General features: G+C 36.8%; 1 protein-coding gene across 1 annotated transcript in view; it reads left to right on the forward strand.

The window, feature by feature from the left end:
* The window catches only part of LOC138701184 (patched domain-containing protein 3-like), a 333215-nt gene that overhangs the window by 301105 nt on the left and 8709 nt on the right, over nucleotides 1-23401 (forward strand). Inside the window, exons 7-8 of the mRNA XM_069827813.1 lie at nucleotides 16375-16688; nucleotides 22079-22291. Coding sequence (XP_069683914.1) covers nucleotides 16375-16688; nucleotides 22079-22291 — 527 coding nt within the window. The remainder of the gene's footprint in view (nucleotides 1-16374; nucleotides 16689-22078; nucleotides 22292-23401) is intronic.

Below are 23401 nucleotides of genomic sequence, written 5' to 3' on the forward strand. Positions count from 1 at the left end.
CAAAATGTAGCATGTGCGAAAGTGAGACAGACGGGAGGTTTATCTACTACTGTTTTAATATTGTTATTAATGTTCTTCAAGGCAGGAGCAACTCCCACTCTGAAAGGGAACCGCCTAACCTCAAAACAGGTATCAAAACTTTTATTTCTATATTCTGAAATGGAAAGAGTACTTAACCATATAAATGTTTACAAGTTCAGTGAACCATTAATTTTGTTTTGACAATGAAACTCCTACAAGTACATAGCTGCAAATACATTTTGTGATTGGTGGAAATATACCTAGTTTTAAAGAGGCATCTGTTACAAAAAAAAGTAAAGAATGCTAATGAACATTTCGAATATAGGTGATACTTCAGGAGAGCAATTGATCCTTTCCATGCAGCTGAAGTTACAATCGGAATAATAGATGTAGATATTCCAAGCCTCTTAAACACATTTTTCGTGAAGAGAGTAGCGGTACCTCTTGCTCCAACCAGAAGTCCGATTACTTCAAGCTCTTCTAGCTGGTACTTTTGGAGGTAACATGGAATGGTAGGATTGTAGATATTATTTTTTTCCTTATCCGCTTCTGCTGGCTGTTCCTCATTCGCTTCGAAACGCACAGTGGGATCAATTATGAATCCAGATCTTGTAGATTCCTTGAAAGCTATTATATCTATGCGCCATGTACTTCTTCAAAGGTGTTGTAATCGGCATCTTTAAGAGCAGTGGCTATAATTGATCGTACTTGGTGGCAGTGGCGTAGCATGAAATTTTGAGCAGGGGAAGCTAACTCAAGTTGTCTTTCATGCAATACGAGAAAACGTATTACAAAAATACAGTCTTAAAATAAATAGTAGTCAATTTCAAGTCAGCAGTCGAAGATTGGTTGGAACATCGTAAGTAACACCAATAAGGCATGACCTCAAATGATACGTAATAAAATATGATTTCACGGTTTACACATATCTCTTAACAAATAGACACGTATACGTATAACATTAGCTCACTCCCTGTCATACTTAGAGAAATCACAATATTAGTATCATTACGTAAGTATGCGTCTATCTTTTGGTTGTGTCCTTCATTGACAACAAGGGAGTCGGTCATTTGTTTTTTAAATCACACTTTTTTTCGTAAGTCGGTCTTGATAATACAATTATCCTAAAAAAATTCAAGTAAATTAGTGTCAGGAACTGTTATTTCGCTCATTATTTATTATATCAGCCAAATGCACGCTAACACTTCAACTGAACACAACTGACGAAAAGGGATAACTCGGAAACTACTTATTTTAAATGTTAAAGCTAGCTTCGTTGCGAGCCTTGCGACTAGGGTAGCTTAGTTAGAAAGGGATGGAAAATTTGCGGGGTGGATTACACAGAAAAAACCGGTCTGCTTGGAAGCTGGTGCGTGCAGGCTTCTTGTTTACTGCTGCATCACAAATCATCCTGAGCTGCCGCATTGTAATATTTAACGCGTAAATATAAATTCTATTAAAATTAATAAATAATTTTCTCCATAAACTGCAGGTTTATTATGAAATTATTATTAACTGGGGAAGCTAAGCTTTTTAGCTTACATTGACGCTACGCCACTGCTTGGTGGTGTCTAGCGTTTCGCAGACTTTCGCCGTGCGGACAGGATCCCAGGACTTGTGCAAGAGTTTCAACCTCGTTGTGGCAATGCCTACAACTTGTCCTGAGATCTTCCCGGCACAGCACGTACTACAGCAACATTTCCAACCATTTTAATGCCATCATGCCATTCGCTGTTGGAGAGTCCTTCGTGTTTACAAATCCATTTGTTGGCACTAGGATGAATTATTCCTTGTAGACCAGCGTTACTGAAGGATTATTAAGTGTCGTTGTGCACGGGGATAGTTATAGGCTTTGTTGTTAATCAGATCAAGTTAAGAAGTGCAGAAAATGATTTTAATGTATGCAAGACTGGAATTAAGACGGCGATAATGACTCTTTGCAGAAGAGCTGTTGAAGGAGACCTTGTGGTAATTAGCTAACTAAACACTCGTGGAACTTACATACACGATGAACTTCCTCATGCAGTCCATTCCCATGCGCACATACGAGCCACATTGAAATTCATCTCTGTAAGTCGGAAGTAATAAAATGTAACTTTTTCCTAGTCATTGTTTAGCTCTAAGTATTTAGTCTTCTTAAATGCATTTAATGTAACCTTTCCGGCCCCCCTAAAGGGTTCTCAGTGACATTCTATTGTGTAAGACAAATGCGGAAATTACTTCGTCGCTTGTCTTCCTTTTTAAGTGTTACATCAACATCCACACATCATCTTTTCACGATCTGCATAAGACGAAACAGATACTCATTCATAACTACGCAGTATTCGAGAAAATTCAAGCTGTAAGACATGCCCAAAATCGTACTTCTAGTTTTCTCGACCTAGACATTAGATAGCCAGACGCAGGAAATGCCGTCAGTTCCTCAAAAGACAATTACGGATAACGCATTGACAATACGCAAATATTAATATCCTCAATGGTATTCGAACTCATGATCCTAACTTCCATACAGATACAACTTGCTCCTTAGTCTATGTGCACTCCATGATTGTATTCTTGAAAGATAATTGAGGGGTTTGCCGGAAAAAGGGCGTATACGTCAATATGGTGAATTGAGATACAGGCAATCTAAGATTTTAAAACGCACCTGAATAAAATGTTATACAGATAGTGAACAAAATTATACATTAAATTAAAAATCTTAGCGAGTATAAATGTTTTGTAGCATTTAGGCAATTTATATTATTAAATTTCCTTATATTTGTACCATATAAAACTTCGGTCTATACGCCCTTTATCCATATAATGATTTGCTTAGGGGATTTAATGTAGATTTCAGATTTAAATTTCACACGGAATTGAAACAAAGATACATTTTATGACATTTATTATCTACTTCTAAAGTAATTTACATTATTTCAGATATACTGAGTAGACATTAAGTACGCAAAGCAAAATCTCTGAATATAACAGAAAAAGAAAATCTCCATTTTGTGTGAACATAAATAAATAAAATTTATTCTTTGTATAATCCTGATAACAATAAGCCCAAAAGTCTGAATATTGTAACAAATCTCTTTATAGGACATAAAATATTTCCCTCTGAATCTATGAGTTTCATAAGTTTGTTTACTCTTAAAGCAAGGACAATAACGAACATAAAAAGCAGTCAAAGGAAACAACTGGACTGACTAAATTGAGCTATGTTTGCTTAGTCTCTACCAAGAGAAAACACACACAGTACAGTATGCGGTGACGCGCAGCACTAGCTCTACTTGTAGACTGACTGACTAAATCACGCACGCAGCCCTGTCCTGCAGGTATGTACAGTACAATCAAAACAAAATTTCGCTACTATAATTATTCACTACATTTTAAACCGTTTTCCCGAAGAAGGTCGTAGAGGTCTATCCGCCTTTCTTCCGGCAAACCCCTCAATTATAGGCCTACTATAATATATTATATACATACATAAGTGTTCAGCCCAAGGGCAGGTCTTTCATTGCAAACCCAGCATTCTCCAATCTTTCCTATTTTCTGCCTTCCTCTTAGTCTCCGCACATGATTAACTTATCTTAATGTCGTCTATCATTTGATATCTTCTTCTGCCCCGAACTCTTCTCCCGTTCACCATTCATTCCAGTGCATCCTTCAGTGGGCAGCTTCTACTCCTCCAGTGACCCAACCAATTCCTTTTTCTCTTCCTTATCAATTTCAGCATCATTTTTCCTTCACCCACTCTTTCTAGCACAGTTTCGTTTCTTATTCTGTCTATCCATTTCATACGCTCTATTCTTTTCAATATCCACATTTATTACGAATGTTTAATTCACTGCATTATGCAAATGAAGAGTCCACTGCAAGAATGATGGATGCCATTTGGAATAAATTTTTCAGGAGAAGCAATTGAAAGTTTGAAATGTTTAGCGCTCAAAGCTCAACTGTGATTTTCTGATCATTACTGGACACTGACTATCAGTGTTAATGCCATATAACTCTCTATGTACATTCTATATGTCTTAAGCTATGCATTGACAGTCTTGGTTCATTTTCGACAAGAAAGTGACATCCATCATTCTTGCAGTGGACTCTTCAAATGTTTAGTGAGTAGAACATAATTACCAGCCTAAATTATACAAAACGTTTTGGAGGTCTGCCAAAATGAAATATGAGCTTCAATGGTTCGTGGCATTCAAAAGCTTGGTAACCACTGGATTAATTAAGGGGAATCGTCAAGCCCTATCTCACCAATGTTAAAACAGTTACATTAATGACTCGTTATCTCAGAATATACTAAGTATAAAAATGTGATATTTTTACAGGATGCTTATGCATTCGTTCTAGTGGACTGATTCGTTTTGATGAAAAAATATCTAATAAAAAAAGGATATGAGTTTTTTTATAAATCTCTAAAATTAAGGAACCCGGAGGTTCATTGCCGCTCTCACATAAGCCCGCCATTGGTCCCTATCCTGAGCAAGATTAATCCAGTCTCTACCATCATATCTCACCTCCCTCAAATCCATTTTAATATTATCTTCCCATCTACGTCTCGGCCTCCCTAAAGGTCTTTTTCCCTCCGGCCTCCCAACTAACACTCTAAATGCATTTCTGGATTCGCCCATACGTGCTACATGCCCTGCCCATCTCAAACGTCTGGATTTTATGTTCCTGATTATGTCAGGTGAAGAAAACAATGCGTGCAGCTCTGCGTTGTGTAACTTTCTCCATTCTCCTGTAACCTCATCCCTCTTGGCCCCAAATATTTTCCTAGGCATCTTATTCTTAATCTCTGTTCCTCTCTCAAAGTGAGAGTCCAAGTTTCACAACCATACAGAACAACCGGTAATATAACTGTTTTATAAATTCTAACTTTAAGATTTTTTGACAGCAGACTGGATGATAAAAGCTTCTCAACCGAATAATAACATGCATTTCCCATATTTATTCTGCGTTTAATTTCCTCCCGAGTGTCATTTATATTTGTTACTGTTGCTCCAAGATATTTGAATTTTTCCACCTCTTCGAAAGATAAAACTCCAATTTTTATAGTTCCATTTCGTACAATATTTTTTGGTCACGAGACATAATCATATACTTAGTCTTTTCGGGATTTACTTCCTACATTTTATTTTTTAATAAACTATTAAAGCAAACTTAATCAAAGAAATTCCACTTCATCACGGTGTTATCTGAAATATACGGTAAAAATTTCATGCAGACAGACTTAGTAGTTTCTGAGAAAACTGGTCATTTATGTTGAAAATGTAATTTTAAGTAAATCACGTTTAAAGTAAAAATTTGCATAAAAACTCACCTATTACAGAAAAAATATTTAAAACCCTCCTGGGTGGTAGTTCTTATCTTGTTCTCTATTCTGCTCACCTAATACTGCTCTCTTTCTATTGGATTTTGCCCCTTTGGTTGCATTTGTTACTGCTACCTCATTCGCAACGCATCCAAGTTCGCCATGTTTTTTGAAGTATTATATTCTATTTGAATACCTAGATCCTTCAACACCTGTATTCCTGCAGCGTATCCGTAATTAAATGTGAGTACAACATCTAGTACACAAAGTTCCAATGTTGACATACCAACAAATACATTTTTTGGGACCCGGTACCAAACATCGTTATTCAACGATTCATTAGTATTCTGAGTTCTTTCTCTCAAACATTTTCTTCAATAAATCAAAAAGGGCAAGATTCTGAAACATAGACTTTATAAAGCATTAATTTTACTACAAAACAAGCCAAACCACAGCTTTCTAAGACAATTAGTTTCTGAGATAATTTTTTTTTGTGAAAAGTGGTAAATTTTTTTCTCTAAAATATAAATATACTAAATTTTTAAAAATATATTTAAAATAGTGAATATTTTAATAAACCAAATATAAAATTTAGCAGAATGAACCATACTTTCGTAAGTGTAAAAAAATAAAAATGTATTTTTTTTTTTTTTTTTCATTTTGGATCTTGATAAGCCCCCTTAAAAGTTAACATATGCTCTAATACAGCGTTTCTCAAACTATGGTCCGCGGACCACCTGTGGTGCTCGAGTTGTGCCCTTGTGGTCCTTCAAAAGGGACAGAAGAAAAAATAAAATTCCAACGAACTGCGTATCACAGTATAGCTGAAAATCTCAGAGTTTGGAAATGACACATGGCAATCGCCTTTCATTTTTCTCCCAGTACTAATATTTTATGAAATTTCTTACCCTACTCGTCTTCCCACCTGCCACTCTACTCTCAGCAACAGAATAGGAATTTAAAGCACTATAAACGTGGCGTTTCTCGCCATCTTTTTTCTGCATATCTGGCGCCGAGCCTGTAACTCAGGCAGGGGCCACCCATATTCATAACGGAGGACCAAAGTACCGAACTTTTTCGTGTATTGATGACTTTGTTAATAGTTTTACCGACATCCAGTCTGCACATTGAAATGAGCACGTACTGTACGTAGTGCACCAATAATAGAACGTGCCAAATTGCATCTTTACTTGTTGAAAATCGAGCATGTTTCTGCAATAATTTTTTACTTGTTTTTCCAGATGACGATATAATAAATTTTAGACTCCGCCTATTTTGAAATCCAACAGGTTAATTTTTTACATTTGCGTGTTTCGTCTCTAAGTACCGTTTCAATTTCGCGGGTTTCATACACTCGTTTGAAAGCACTTCGTAACAAACAACGCACCGAGATTTTGGTTCATTCTCATTGCCACACCATGTAAATCCAAGTTCCAAATAACTCTTGTCATATTTTATAAGTATACTGGTATTAAAATATGCTACAAAAATGATAAATTTGCTTTCGAAGAGACCAACAGTAAGGTGGTCCGCGGAACTGTTCTGACTTAAAAAAGTGGTCCCCACTTCAGAAAAGTTTGAGAAACGCTGCTCTAATAAATAGTAGTAGGCATATCTATCTGCCTCCAGATCTACTGTACGTAAAATCCGCTTCCATCAGGATTTCCCATGTAATTTTTACAATGTTGCATAATAAAGCACATCAATTTTATAATTTTCTGAGGTAATGGAGTCTGACTTCATAGACTTCACAAAGGCATATGACTCGGTTAAGAGGGAAGTATTATATGATATTCTTATTGAATTTGATATTCCCAAGAAACTAGTTCGATTAATTAAAAAGTGTCTCAGTGAAACATCCAGCAGAGTCCGTATAGGTCAGTTTCTATCTTATGCTTTTCCAATTCACTGCGGGCTAAAGCAGGGAGATGCACTATCACCTTTACTTTTTAACTTCGCTTTAGAATATGCCATTAGGAAAGTTCAGGATAACAGGCAGGGTTTAGAATTGAACGGGTTACATCAGCTTCTTGTCTATGCGGATGACGTGAATATGTTAGGAGAAAATCCACAAACGATTAGGGAAAACACGGAAATTTTACTGGAAGCAAGTAAAGCGATCGGTTTGGAAGTAAATCCCGAAAAGACAAAGTATATGATTATGTCTCGTGACGTGAATATTGTACGAAATGGAAATATAAAAATTGGAGATTTATCCTTCGAAGAGGTGGAAAAATTCAAATATCTTTGAGCAACAGTAACAAATATAAATGACACTCGGGAGGAAATTAAACGCAGAATAAATATGAGAAATGCGTGTTATTATTCGGTTGAGAAGCTCTTATCATCCAGTCTGCTGTCCAAAAATCTGAAAGTTAGAATTTATAAAACAGTTATATTACCGGTTCTTCTGTATGGTTGTGAAACTTGGACTCTCACTCTGAGAGAGGAACATAGGTTAAGGGTGTTTGAGAATGAGGTGCTTAGGAAAATATTTGGGGCTAAGCGGGATGAAGTTACAGGAGAATGGAGAAAGTTACACAACGCAGAACTGCACGCATTGTATTCTTCACCTGACATGATTAGGAACATTAAATCCAGACGTTTGAGATGGGCAGGGCATGTAGCACGTATGGGCGAATCCAGAAATGCATATAGAATGTTAGTTGGGAGACCGGAGGGAAAAAGACCTTTAGGGAGGCCGAGGCGTAGATGGGAAGATAATATTAAAATGGATTTGAGGGAGGTGGGATATGATGATAAAGACTGGATTAATCTTGCACAGGATAGGGACCGATGGCGGGCTTATGTGAGGGCGGCAATGAACCTTCGGGTTCCTTAAAAGCCATTTGTAAGTAAGTAAGTAAGTAAGTAATGGAGTCTGACAGAAAGTGAAGTGGCCTTTACTAGGTCGGGAGCCCCTCGATCTTCCCCCATGATTCCAGCAACTAGGTCGAATTCCTGCACCTGAAGGAAGTTTACGCCAGAATGGTTGAATAACCTTCGAGTAGCGTCCATCGATCCGGAAGTCAGTCCACTTGCTCGGCCCCTCGGGGTGATGGAGAAAGTAAATTTTACGTCATCGCACAGTAGAGACACACTCAGGCGAACAGTCTCAACTGATGTGCGGAGAAAGCGACCTCGCATCATTAAAAAAAATAAATAAATTTCTTCTGTTTCAAGAAGAAGGAAAAAAGCTGAGCAAGAAATGCTGGATTAGTTCCGGTATTCCCCGTGTCGAGGAGAGGAACTACTTTCCTTTGTTTTGCTGTTCAAGTTACCAATCGTTCTAATGTGTTCATTAGATGACGCAAGTTTACGCAATACCAATTTTCTTCGGCACGTGCGTAATGTTTACTTTTATATCCGGTTTACTTAGGAATATTGTTTAAAAACACATTTTTTTCGCATTATAGTGAAAGTTCTTGTTTTTTTTTTATTTTCAGATTTAAATCCTGTAATCTGACATTACAATAAATTGTCACTTTACATGCAACTTCATTATATCGCTGATCTCTTCCTCATAGCATACATCGTGATTGTATTCAAACATTTGTATGTTGATGATTTAGCACTTACTGCTACATACAAATGCAAATTATGAATTTCTTCAGGATAATCTTCAGGACATCAATTCTATTATAGAGGAATGGTATAAGACTAACAGTAAGGCCACTGATATAAAAGTAATGTGTATTAATTTTATTCTACTACTTAGATAATAACCAGTAGCTTAACATTAAATACCCTGCTCTTTGCAGACGATCAAGTTATAATTTCCAATTCAGAGGATAACTTACAAGGAGGACTATATACATTAAATAAAATATTATCATATTTTGAGATGTAGATTTCAGCACAAAAATCAAAAGTAATGGCATATTTGGGACAAGATCCAATCAGAAGTAAGATAATACACAATAACCAATGCTCAGAACAAGTACAAAATTTCAATTATCTGGGATTTGAAATATCTCATCAAAATTAAAAAGATGTGAACAAGAAAATCACCAAATTTACACAAATTTTAGGAATAATAAATAATACATTAAAAGCTAAATTAGTACAAAAATCCGCAGGAATAAAAATATATAATACTCTAGCATTACCCTCCCGTTTATACGGAAGTGAGATTTGGACATTAAGGAAAAGAGTTATGAGCAGAATCAAAGCAACGGAAATGAAATTTCTCAGATGGACAGCAGGATATACTCTTTTAGATCGAAAAAGGAATGAAGAAATTTTGGAACAATTAGAAGTAGAGTCAGTAGAAGAGAAAATAAACAGATACAAACTAAATTGGCTACACCATGTAAAACGAATTCACAATTCAAGAATCCCCAAAATGATGATGCAATATCAACCCAGAGGACATCGACGGTTAGGAAGACCCTTTAGAAGACTGCTAGATGGGACCGAAACAGGTCTACACAGGCCTAATTCGTGACGGAAGATGATGATGATGATGATACTTAGATTTTAGATACTATATATTTGGATTTCAGATTTGGATGGTAATCTCATATTGAACATTTAGCTACTATGCTGAGTAAATCTACACAGGCCGGAAGTGAAATAACCTGAAGATTTTCAGAGCGAATAGCTCATGTTGTATGTAACAAAAAACTATAATATCATAGTTTTCTCAGAATATATATTTCAAATGTTTAACACCCTCTTATTCGGCAATTATTGCGAGTAGAATCGAGATTTCTGTCCATATCGATAGAAAATATAATGGAGAATCACTCATTCCTCTGGCGTATTTCCATAGCGTGGACGGTTTTCGTGTAAATTTAATTTAAAAACCACTAATTTTAAGCCACTGAACATTGCCAGGGAAGGAGGGGTTCACCTAGGGCAGTCTTGTCAAGGTCACTCGCCACTACGAGAGGGTTGTGGCTCGCGTAGCAATCGTAGCAGCTGTCTCTTATAAAAATAATCTACTACGAACTACAACCTTGGAATACTTACAAATGTTACAACGTTCTTACGTTAAATGTTAAATTTATGATACTATACGTAAAATCCAGAACTCTGTGTCTACAATATGTTCGTATTGAAATAGATTCATACAAGCGGTTTACTCCGAAACTGTAATATTAAACATGATTATTGAAAAATATTTAATTAGTTAATTACATAATATATTATTTCCTCCCTCACATAATGAATAATACATTCTAAAATATTATTGTTTTTAATACTTCGAAATATGGAAAACAGGTTTATAAAAATTCGATTTTTGAAATCACTGAAATTTAATTGTGTCACACTTCAATATTGCAAAAGAAAATGTCTACTTCGTTTGTAAAATATGTTGTAAAGCACGTAATTGTACTTCCAATTATATTAAATTATTATTCAGTATAGTTATACCACACAAGTCTATTCACCGAAGCTATTACCTGGTATCGAAAATATAAAATAGATAATTTTGGATTTACCAAGCTTTATTCTGGACTTTTCAAATACAGAGTGATTCAGACCACCCTTAACAGTAATTTATTTCCGAAACTAGTGCATTAAAACTTTCGAGACAAAAATATTTATCACTAAAGTATATGTGAACTTTAATTTGAACTTGATTTCATCAATCAATCCTAACAGGAAATAGGGTCAGTCGCGTATTACTTCAAAATTTCAAATGGGAGTCATGATCAAATATGGTACCATTTGATAGAACTTTTCAAAAAAAAAAAAAAAAAAAACAAATTTCATAGGAAACGTTTTTTTAATTCCTTCTCTTTCAATGAGAAAACGTACGAAAAGGCAATGAGTGATTCAGACTAACCGTAAGTCATTTATTTCGGAAACTAGTGCATTACAATTTTCGAGACAAAAATATTTGTAACTAAAGCAGATGTGAACTTTCACTTGAGCTTGCATTAATCAATCAGCCTTAACAGGAAGTAGGGTCAGTGGCGTATCACTTTAAAATTTCAAATGGGAGTCGGGGTCAAATAGGGTACCATTTGATAGACCTCTTCAAAACAAACAACTTTCATAGGAAACGTTTTTATCAATTCCTACTCTTTCAATGAGAAAACGTACGAAAAGACAATGCCATCAATATATCCTACTCTTCTACAAAAGAGTTATGATTATATTTCCAAGAATATTTTAATAATATAGCCTATCTCATAGATACAAAAGTTTGCTTTTATAAGAAATTAAAAAGGTAATCCGATCAGTTTTGTTAGTTAATCCACTGTATATCGTTGATAACTTCTATTATCTTTAATGGTATTAATTTTATGTATACCGGTATTTATTCCTGAAGTCCTCATACCTTTTAGTTTACGGAAATAAAATGTATCTGTCTGTAAACGTTAAGATTCTGAAACTTTATGTATGCGTATGTATCATACTAGAGATCTGCAAGGGCCTACATCATAATTTCCAGTCCGTTCACCTCTGAATCCGAACCTGACCTAAGTTCGAGATTTTTTAAAAATTGAAGAGTACAGGCTGGCACAGGGGAAAAACGTGATAAGTCCGAAATTATCTATTTCCTGTTTTAGATGTCATATAATAGCTCAGATAGTGTAGATTTGTGTAGTTTAACTGTATAGAATAACAACCTTATAGGTCCAAAGAAATTTGAAGAATGATAACCCAAAGACAATATAATGTAATGGGTCTTGAAACTTTTAACTTGCTTCCTGTAAACACAGGAAAACGTGACTTATCACGTTTTTCCCCTGTAGTCTTCAAATATATTACCCGAATCCGCCCGAAACTTCAAAGCATACAAAGGAGCCCGGTGAAGGCTAAAATTATGGGATTAATGTTTACCAAACTTATGGGTGTTTTATATACAAACTTATTGGCTTTTAAGGAACCCGGAGGTTCATTGCCGCCCTCACATAAGTCCGCCATTGGTCCCTATCCTGAGCAAGATTAATCCAGTCTCTACCATCATATCCCATCTCCCTCAAATCCATTTTAATATTATCTTCCCATCTACGTCTCGGCCTCCCCAAAGGTCTTTTCCCCTCTGGCCTCCCAACTAATACTCTATATGCAATTCTGGATTCGCCCATATGTGCTACATGCCCTGCCCATCTCAAACGTCTGGATTTTATGTTTCTAATTATGTCAGGTGAAGTATACAATGCGTGCAGCTCTGCGTTTTGTAACTTTCTCCATTCTCCTGTAACTTCATCCCTCTTAGCCCCAAATATTTTCCTAAGAACCTTATTCTCAAACACCATTAATCTCTGTTCCTCTCTCAAAGTGAGAGTCCAAGTTTCACAACCATACAGAACGACCGGTAATATAACTGTTTTATAAATTGTAACTTTTAGATTTTTTGACAGCAGACTGGACGATAAAAGCTTCTCAACCAAATAATAACAGGCATTTCCCATATTTATTCTGCGTTTAATTTCCTCCCGAGTGTCATTTATATTTGTTACTATTGCTCCAAGATATTTGACTTTTTCTACCTCTTCGAAGGATAAATCTAAAAAAAAAAAATGCTATATATGTATATTTTGTTTTTTGCTTAAAACAATTCTTGCATGAGTGGGCTATATTGCAAACTAATGAAGAAATGCGCAATATTTTTTTACCACAAAAATAAATTTACATATTCCTTCATAAGATCGCAATGATATGCTACGCAAAAATTTGTGCATTGTATATCTGCCATATGGTGATGTAAGACGAGGGTTTCTCGTCAATCTTCGTTGTAGGCGAAGAACAAAGATTTATCGAATAACTCTTCTCGGGTTCTCAGCCAGGTGAGTTGGAGATTTTCTTCCAAGTTCCTGATTGGCTCGCAGCGGGAAGCCCTACTATTGCATATATACCGGCTAGACATGGTCCCACATCAAAGGTATTCCGTGGTTTTCCTAAGGCGTAAGACAAATGTCGGGATGAGCCCTATAAGAAATGGGCCACGGACCTATATGCCCTTCCCCATATATATTCCCCTTTTCTTGTAAACGACGTATGCCCTAGTTCAGAACCTATAAATTGTCTATTAAATGTACGAGGTCACTCAATTAGTCGCAATTTGAAAGGGCAGGGACCTCTCAAATTGCAGATTCAGATTTCACGGCGCTTCTTCCGACGGCCTTCACATGCCTTGTCATCGAACAACAGATGACAGCGTCTTGCCATCCTAACGGCAAACACCAGCCATCTCCTCTTCGCCCCGTTCCGTGATCACTTGATCAAATCTCCGTCCCCCCTCGCGTATGTGGTACCTAAGAGGTTACGTCCAATTTCGGCTTCCCCTTCAAAATTTTCTAGAGCTCCTTCAGTGAAGCAGCGTAACCCGGAGTGAGACTAGTGGCCAACAGGCTTGGAGCTCACATATTTAGTTTTGTACAGCCCCCATCCCCTTGCAAGGACGCGTTTTGCGTACCTTTTAAATTTGTCCTCCCATATCTCTTTCGATTTTTTCGATTTTCGTCCCACATCACTTCATTCCCTGAAGAAGATGGCAGAGCTAGCCGTCGAAAGCTTGGAAGCAAATCTCCAACTCACCTGGCTGAGAACCCGAGAAGATTTATTCTACATCAAACGCCGGGAAAGCCTCAAGTCATACAAAGATTTATCGTTTCTTCATTTTTATTGTTTAACATTATTAATAGGTCGTTCATTCATTCAGTTTCTGCTCAAGGGTAGGTATTTCACTGCAAACTCAGCATTCTACAGTCTTTCCTATTTTCTGCCTTTCTCTTCGTCTCCGCGTATGATCCATGTATCTTCATCTTGTCTATCACCTGATATCCTCTTCTGCTCTGAATCTTTCCTCCGTTCATCATTCTCTTCATTGCAGTAGGCAGTTTTTTCTTAGCCAATGAATCAGCTAATTTCTTTTTCTCTTCCTGGTCAGTTTCAGCATTTCTTTCTTCACCCACTCTTTCTAGCACAACTTCATTTCTTATTCTGTCTGTTCAATTCACACGCTCCATTCTTCTCCGTAGAATGTGATTAACAATAGTGAAGTTTTAAGTTTTTGTACCGATCGGTGCAATATGAGTCACTTGCATTACGAGTAGGTGTGTCGTAAAGGAAAAAAAAAAACATCACTAGGGCTAGTATTTTGATGAAATTGCATCTTTTTTCTAGTAAGCCAGAAATATTGCTGCTTTAGTATTTATATGTTATGTGATAAACTGAGTGTTTTGAGACATATTTGTCAGGACATTGTTTTGTATTTTTTTGCCTGTTTCAACTTATAAGACCATCTTTTGTTTTATTCGGTCATTTTTAGGCATTTTCATTTAATATTGGCTATAAATCCCTATTATTAATGTAAAATAATGTTTATTTCCTTTGATATTTTCTTTACATATTTTGTCCATTAATACCCATTATTTTGTATAATATTTTAATCGTTTTTCTACACAAATATTGCCATTTTAACGTAGTACAACCCCATGTTATGGATCAGTCCAACCACCTCTTCAATATAGACTCCTCTAAACCTTTTAATTCCGAAATAAGAGTGGCCTTGTGGCGGACTACATGGAAACTAAAAGTAAAGTAAATCCATGGCGCTACAGCCCATGAAGGGCCAAGACCGACCAGCCGATTGCTCACCTCACGTCCACATGGCCAAGCAGAGGTAAACAATCATATATGGAAACTACATCAGGTAAAATAATTAATTAAAGTGTACTAATTAGGAAAAATTGTGTAAAATTTAATTTCTTGTGTAAATATTAAGTAGTACAAAACCTCTTTTCCTACTAAGCCAATTATGTAAGGTCATTTTAAGGGCATTTTTTTTTTTTAGATTTTTAGGTTATAAATGCATTGTTTTAGGACATTTTTTCATCAAAATCCTAGGCCTACTTATCACCTAACAGTTACCAGTTCTCTCCCCTCATAGAACCCAGGTATTGTGAGTAGCTATTCAACAAACCCGTTTTATAAAATATTTATCCTTGTAAACAGAATGGAAAACACTTGCTGAACGACATTCTCGACCGGATATAAGAACTAAGCCGTCCCACACAGCAAATGGAGCATAAGAAAAGATATTTCCGGTAAAATTACGGTTATGTAAGGAGGAAGTTGACATGTAAGTTATGATACGAATGAGCGTTAAATTAGATGTGCAGTGAAACTTTCTTCCAGCCCACACGGAGACCCGGCTCTGCAGCCCACGTTTACACTGATACATTAATGACACTGGTCAGAATCTCTCTGTGATTCAGTAATGACCGGCAGCCACGAGGAAAAGAGAAGCAGAGGTAGCGCGTCCAGACTAGATCAGAAGATGATACGACAAAAACACTAATTGCTTTCTTCTATTCAACGTTTTGGGACTATTAAGAAGAGATGCTGAAATGTCAATAATATTTTTAATTCTTTATTTAACTTTCCTTTCAAATTATAAAGATTATAATTTTGAGACGATGAGATGATATAATAATTACATTTATACAAAATGAATAAAAAATCTGGAATCATGTTATATTTCAATATGAAGAGTTCGCGGGAAAAACGATGAATGTCACAGTTTTCTTAAGGTTGATGTCATTATCTAATTCAATGAATCACTGCGAAATTTAATGTTGTTCTTATGAAAAATGGTAAAAAGGAGAATTATCACCACGAATACAGTAATCCTTTCCTTTATTTTCTATAGAAACAGCACTACATCTTGCAGTTATAGACTCAATTAGATCATTATCTAATCCTTAACAGAAATGTGACATTCATCGTTTTTCCCGCGAACTCTTCATATACAATAGAGTTTCGATTATTCAGCCTTCTACTTATCCGGATCGCCTTTGTTTTTTAATTACGTTGGTGTACGTATTTACAATAGTGGCAAAAAAACCGGACCGACCCTTGTAGCTGATTTCAGAGTCACAGATTCAAAATTTTGATAGTCACAAAACACATCCATCTTGTATAATTAATTGTAACAATGAAATTTATTGCATTTGTTCGATTCTTACCGTCTTTTGTTTCCTTCAGTGCCTGAGTGGTGGCGATGATCAAATATTGCCATGATCATAATCGGTAGATCAATCTATCTAGGATGTAATGAATATGGAAATTGTGTGTTCCAGATAAAAGGTCATGGCTGTACCGCAAGTTCTGCACGGGCGGAGTGGACCCCGCCGACCCGGACAACCCTCGTGACAACAAGGAGCACTGCCTGATGGCGTACTTCCGCGACCACGTGGCGCCGGCGCTCAGCCTGTGGCCCGTGAAACTGACAGTGGTGGTGGTGTTCGCATTCTACGTGGCGGGCGCCTGCTACGGCATCATGGGCATCGAAGAGGGGCTGGAGAGACGCAAGCTATCCCGCTCCGACTCCTACTCCGTCGAGTTCTACGACCGCGAGGACTACTACTTCCGCGAGTTCCCATACAGGATACAGGTCAGCACGGCCTCCAAGCAAACCTACGCTTTTAATAGCACCGGCTTTATCTGAACGGTGGCTTTAGCTGTTTGGACGTAGAACTTTCATGTTATCTTGTCAAACTAGCGCGCTGGACTTACGTATAAGTAGAGTCCTGCCTTTGGTTACCTAAAGGTACGGTCACACGTCGCTACTTTTACAGCGCTGCAGTACATACAGCGCAAATCTCGTACTGCGACATGTGAACAACGGTGCAATCCGAAAAGCAGCGGCTGCCAAACCTGCTGCTCGCTACTTTTTCATGCTGCGCGCAGCTTAGAAGTAGCGACGTGTGAACAGGGTTCTCTGGGTTGCAGCCGCAGCATTTTTGATATCGGTTTTGTTGAAACTTTTGCTGCGGTTGCGACCAGTGTTGCCACCCAAATGTGCCAATGATACTTTTATTGTTTGGATATATTTTAATGTTAGATGTGATGAAAATAAATTATTTGTAACAGTTATTAAATGCACAACACAGTCTGAGCATATTTGCTGACGATATAATTCATTTTTTTTTAATTTTCCGTAGCGTAGTTTCAAACAGGAGGGTTGCCAACATTGATTACGTGAATATGCTGTTGGTTATCATTTAAGTATATAGGCGTTTTTAAAAGCTTTATAGTAAAAATAATGCCAATTTCTGAATTCTAGTCAGGATAGAAAAGCAAATAATAGAGAAATAAGCTTTCGCATGAGTTTCTTAAGATTGCGAACATAACCACAAAATGTATATTAAAGCCCGGTTCAGACGGTGCGTGTTTCTGTGATGGATTCCAAGGTGGCTCCGCGGATGGGTCGCCTGCGTGGTCACTCACCGGAAGTAATCCGCTCTGGTGGGTCCGTGGATGGCTAGCTTGCTGGATTTCGAGGGTAGGTTCCTTGCTATTTTTCGTGATGGTTTGCAGGCTGGAAACCAAAGATGATCATATAATATCACCTCTGAAACCACGTCGCCATGTTCGTTGTTTTCCAACTAAACCTGCTTTTTTTTATATTCTTTAGTTTCTAAGGAACAACAACTATATCGGACTTTAGCTGTTTTGCACTTATGGCTTAATTACTTTATTACGACATTTACTACTGTTAATGTAGGACTTTAGTTGTTTTCCACTCACGGTTTAGTTTCTTTTTGACCATGAGTGTTGGCAAAAGATAAAACAGCAGATGATTTTCCAATTTGAACTCTGAAAAGAGCCAGCACCGTGTGAACAACTACCGTCACCGTAGCCAACACGGGAGCCAGCAAGTGACCACGCAGGGCGGCCATCAGCGTAGCCACCTTGGAATCCATCACAGAAACTTGCACCGTCTGAACAGGGCTTAAGAAGTCAACTCTGAGATGGAAACCTGCAGCATGACTGCGGCTGCAAAAGTAGAGCCTTGTGTGAGAACAGACTCGCAACCTCCAGTTGCAACTTTTGCAGCGCTCGGGTTGCGCAGCACGAAAACTAGCGTGCAGCGCGCTACTCTTGGCTTACGTGTGAACACGACACGAAACTTTTGCAGCTACAGTACAAAAGCTGCGCAGCAAAAGTAGCGACGTGTGACCGTACCTTTAGTAGAGTCCTGCCTTTGGTTACCTAAAGCATCCAAGCAACCGCAACAATGTAGGCCTACTGAAAGAGTATGAACAAGAGACATTGTTCGTTCTCAATGTAGGCTATACAATTATTTTATGAGTATTCAAAAATAAGGTACAGAGAATAGCAGAGCAAACAAAGTGTCTAACAAAGGTGAAGAGAATTTTGGCTTGGTCCCCAAACTCCCCAGATCTAACCTCTCCTGACTTCTTCGTGTAGGGTTTTGTTAAAGATATTATCTATTCACAGAAACCCAGGGACACTGATAATCCGAGAGTAAATATTACTGAAGCTTTTCAACAAATCACCTCTTATGTTACAACAGACATGGGCTGAATTTCATCACCGTTATGAATTGTGTAGGGTGCGCAATGGTGGTCATGTTGAGCTCTGAGGAATCTCCCATATTTCAGTGTTGTGTGCACAAAGTTTCAACAAATAAAGTCCAGTAGGCCTAGTAAATGTTTTACGGTGTTTTTATTTTATCCATAGCCAAACGCATCATCCTGTATATTTCTTTATTGTTGTTATTTAATCCAAGTGGTATTCCTGTTGTTCCCCGACTTTCACTTATAAGTCAAAGGGCCTGTGTTCAAATCCCGGTTCATCCAATCTCAATCTAAAGATCTAATTTGTGTTCGGCAATCCCGTGGTCCAGGTAACAAAGAAATTTTCTCCGGGTACTCCGATTCCCCTGTAACATCCCAATAATTCATCATCTTCATAGTCACCGGCGTAGCTCGGACAATAGCGCGTTTGCCTCCTGATCCGCAGTTGTGCTCGACCATGGGTTTGATTCCCGCTTGGACTGATTACCTGATTGGATTTTTTCCTAGGTTTTCCCCAACCATAAGGCGAATGTCAGGTAATCTATGGCGAATCCTCGGTCTCATCTCGCCAAATACTATCTCGCTATAATCAATCCCATCGACGCTAAATAACCCAGTACTACTTGATAGAGCGTCGTTAAACAGCCACGTAAAAATATCAACATTATCCATTAAAGTCTGTTCAATTTCCTCGAGTGCAGTTTGACAGAAAAGACTTTGCCGTCTGACCTCTACCGCCTTCTACTAATTGGAGGTCATAAATAAATATATTTCTTTATTGCGACAGAAATATTGTCTTCGCCTGTTAATAAGCAATCACAACACTCGTGTGGAAAAAACTGACGGAAGAACAGTTGCCACATTCACGAATAAACTAAAGTAGCAGCCACTGAAAGGTTTAGGGTTCCGAGAAATGTGGCAACTGTGCGACATGGGAATAGGAGCGGTCAGAGCTTTTTGGATGGGAAGTAAATTTGTCAATATAATAAGTGAGCGTTCAAAGAAATTCCCGAACTGCACACGAGGAGGTTGTACGAACTATACGAGTACTATATGGGTCTCTTATTACACTCGTACAGTCTGTGCTTCTATGCACTAGCGACATCTCTCGTACAGTCGAGGCGAATAACGGTACCGGTAAGTCAAGGGTCTTACCACTGCACAAAAAGTGACAGGGATTTGAAGACGTGAATTTTAAAATGTGAAAAAAAATGTTAACGTACCTGTACTTACTTACTGGCTTTTAAGGAACCCGGAGGTTCATTGCCGCCCTCACATAAGCATGCCATTGGTCTCTATCCTCTATCATCATATCCCACCTCCCTCAAATCCATTTTAATATTATCTTCCCATCTACGTCTCGGCTCCCTAAAGGTCTTTTTCCCTCCGGCCTCCCAACTAACACTCTATATGCATTTCTGGATTCGCCCATACGTGCTACATGCCCTGTCCATCTCAAACGTCTGGATTTAATGTTCTTAATTATGTCAGGTGAGGAATACAATGCGTGCACTTCTGTGTTGTGTAACTTTCTCCATTCTCCTGTAACTTCATCCCTCTTGGCCCCAAATATTTTCCTAAGCACCTTATTCTCAAACACTCTTAACCTATGTCCCTCTCTCAAAGTGAGAGTCCAAGTTTCACAACCATAAAGAACAACCAGTAATATAACTGTTTTATAAATTCTAACTTCCAGATATTTTGACAGCGGACTAGATGATAAAGACTTCTCAACCGAATAATAACAAGCATTTCCCATATTTATTCTGTGTTTAATTTCCTCCCGAATATCATTTATATTTGTTACTGTTGCTCCAAGATATTTGAACTTCTCCATCTCTTTGAATGATAAATTTCCAATTTTTATATTTCCATTTCGTACAATATTCACGTCACGAGACATAATCATATACTTTGTCTTTTCGGGATTTACTTCCAAACCTATCTCTTTACTTACTTCCAGTAAAATTCTCGTGTTTTCCCTAACCGTTTGTGGATTTTCTCCTAACATATTCACGTCATCCGCATAGACAAGCAGCTGATGTAACCCGTTCAATTCCAAACCCTCTCTGTTATCCTGGACTTTCCTAATGGCAAACTCTAGAGCAAAGTTAAAAAGTAAACGTGATAGTGCATCTCCTTGCTTTAGCCCACAGTGAATTGGAAAAGCATAAGATAGAAACTGACCTATACGAACTCTGCTGTATGTTTCACTGAGAAACATTTGAATTAATCGAATTAGTTTCTTGGGAATACCAAATTCATTAAGAATGTTATATAAAACTTCTCTCTTAACCGAGTCATATGCCTTTTTGAAATCTATGAATAACTGATGCACTGTATCCTTATACTCCCATTTTTTCTCAATTATCTGTCGAATACAAAATATCTGGTCAATAGTTGATCTATTACGCCCAAAACCACACTGATGATCCTCAGTAATTTCATCTACATATGGAGTTAATCTTCTCAAAAGAATATTGGACAAAATTTTGTACGACGTCAACAAAAGTGATATTCCTCGAAAGTTACTACAGTTAGTCTTGTTCCCCTTCTTAAGATAGGTACGATTATGGACTTATACGTACCTGTATATTTATAAAATTTAACTAGAAATAAATTATGAATATGTCTATGTTGTATATAAATAATTGTATTCAAAACTACGTATTTATAATAAGCGTGGTGTAGAAATTGTTTAGATATTATAAAACCTGTAAGGGTGTCACCATGTAGACCGCAAAAATGGTAGTCCACCTCAAAACTTTTCCAGGAGTCTCTTCGCCTCTGCTTACGCCACTGTGATGTTCCCCATATTTTCACTGTATTCCCCTTACTCTTCTTACATTCCCCTTATTCTCCTTATCTACTTGAATTTCACTTGTTCTCTCCTTGACCTCCTTTTATTCCCCCTTGCTCTCTTCGTCTTCTCTTTGCTCTCTTATTCCCTTTTTTCTCCTAGTATTCCCCTCGTTCTCCTAGTATTCTCCTTGTGTGATAACCCCAAGGAGTTCTATGTAATGTTATGTAGCATATTAAAGCTATGAACCTGTTCATTTTTTTTAACAAAAATAGATTTCATCTTTTACATCCCAAAGTAAATATTTCTATGCCATAACTTTTCTTTAAAAACAATATAATTATATTTCTGTATCAAGACCGGGAATTATATTGTCTATGCTCTATATTGTTGAGATGCTTATGAAAAATTATGGTTAAATAATTAACATTATCCACAAATCCCACAAAGAAATATCTCTTCTTCTCAAATTATGATGAATACAAAAATGTATTAGTCCTGTTAGAGTGACAAAGTATGAGTAAATTGATAATTCAGTACTTTTTAATTGTGTTTCGTTTGATGACGAATTAAATGATCTGTATAGTATTTGCAAAGAATTATCTTATACTTCTAGCAATAAATGATAGAGAATGTCATATTTCTTTGCACTTGTTGCAGGTTATCATCAGTGGACAACTTAATTATTCAGATCCAATGGTTCAAACACAGGTGGAAAACTTAACGCAGACGTTTGAAAACACCAGTTACATATCATCTCCCTTATATACGGAATCATGGCTCAGGTCCTTTGTTGGCTACGTTCACCGCAACCAAGACTACCTCAATGTGTCTATAGACACTGAAGACGATTTCATTAGGACACTCAAAGAGGTAAGTTATGTCTTTGAATGCTAGCATTTGCTTTCAAAGTTTAATCATTAGACACCAATACACACTACCATTCTCATTACAACAAATCCTATTTTGAAATCAGCAGCAGAGATATAATGTGTTGAAATAATGTTCTACCCACAAACCAATTAATTAAATAAGTTATTTATTTTTATCAATAGGTTTCATTTTTCCCTTTCAAATTACTTTCATAGATGTTCTGGAATCATATTATCTCCTTATAATATATTTTATTTATTTATTTATTTATTTATTTTATATCCGCCTGTCATAACAGGTGACCATATAGGTCCGGAAAACAATTAAAGAAATGCATATATGAAATAGAGAAAGAAATCAATCCAGTAGGTAGCAATCATAGTACAATATGCAATTTAGAAAGTTAAAAAAATTAAACATTATATAGCCTAAATGATTATGTAAAATGACTATGGATTTCTTTAAGATATTTAAACAAATATTTGTAATATCTCAATAGCTAAAAACATTAAAATATTTACATCAATGCCTTGAGAGATCAAAATCTTTTCATATTACATCTATTTTAGACTAATTTCTGGTAGGGCTAAAAATTAATTTCTTTGTTGGTATTATTAAAATCTCTGAAATAACCAGTGAATAAAAAAGACAAGCTTAAAAAAGTCAAATTTAAATAATTTAGTTTTATTTAATTATTTATACTAGTGGAGTGAAGACCATCAGGCCTTCTCTTCCACACCACCAGATAGTAAATAACTGTGACGAAAACACAGTTTTCTTAAATGTTAAACACATTTTATACGGTGCGCAACAGTTCCTAGAAATAATTTGTTCGTTATTATACATTAATAGGTTATGTAACAATACTTCATCAATTTCAGTAGTTACGCAACTTTCTAGAAACTTCAAAATGGCAATTACGTATCAGGAAGCTATCCTAGCTACAATCTATTTGTGTAGATAGAAATTATTTTAATTAAAGCTTAACAAGTTTCAATAACCTATCATTCTAAAAGCACTCCTAGGTATATAGAATCAGTAACGCATAATTATAATTCAAGCGATTATAAGGAAAATGTTTTCTCATGTTCAAATGCCCCTCTTAAGTGA

Source organism: Periplaneta americana, chromosome 6, assembly GCF_040183065.1.
Source record: "Periplaneta americana isolate PAMFEO1 chromosome 6, P.americana_PAMFEO1_priV1, whole genome shotgun sequence".
Lineage (NCBI taxonomy): Eukaryota > Metazoa > Arthropoda > Insecta > Blattodea > Blattidae > Periplaneta > Periplaneta americana.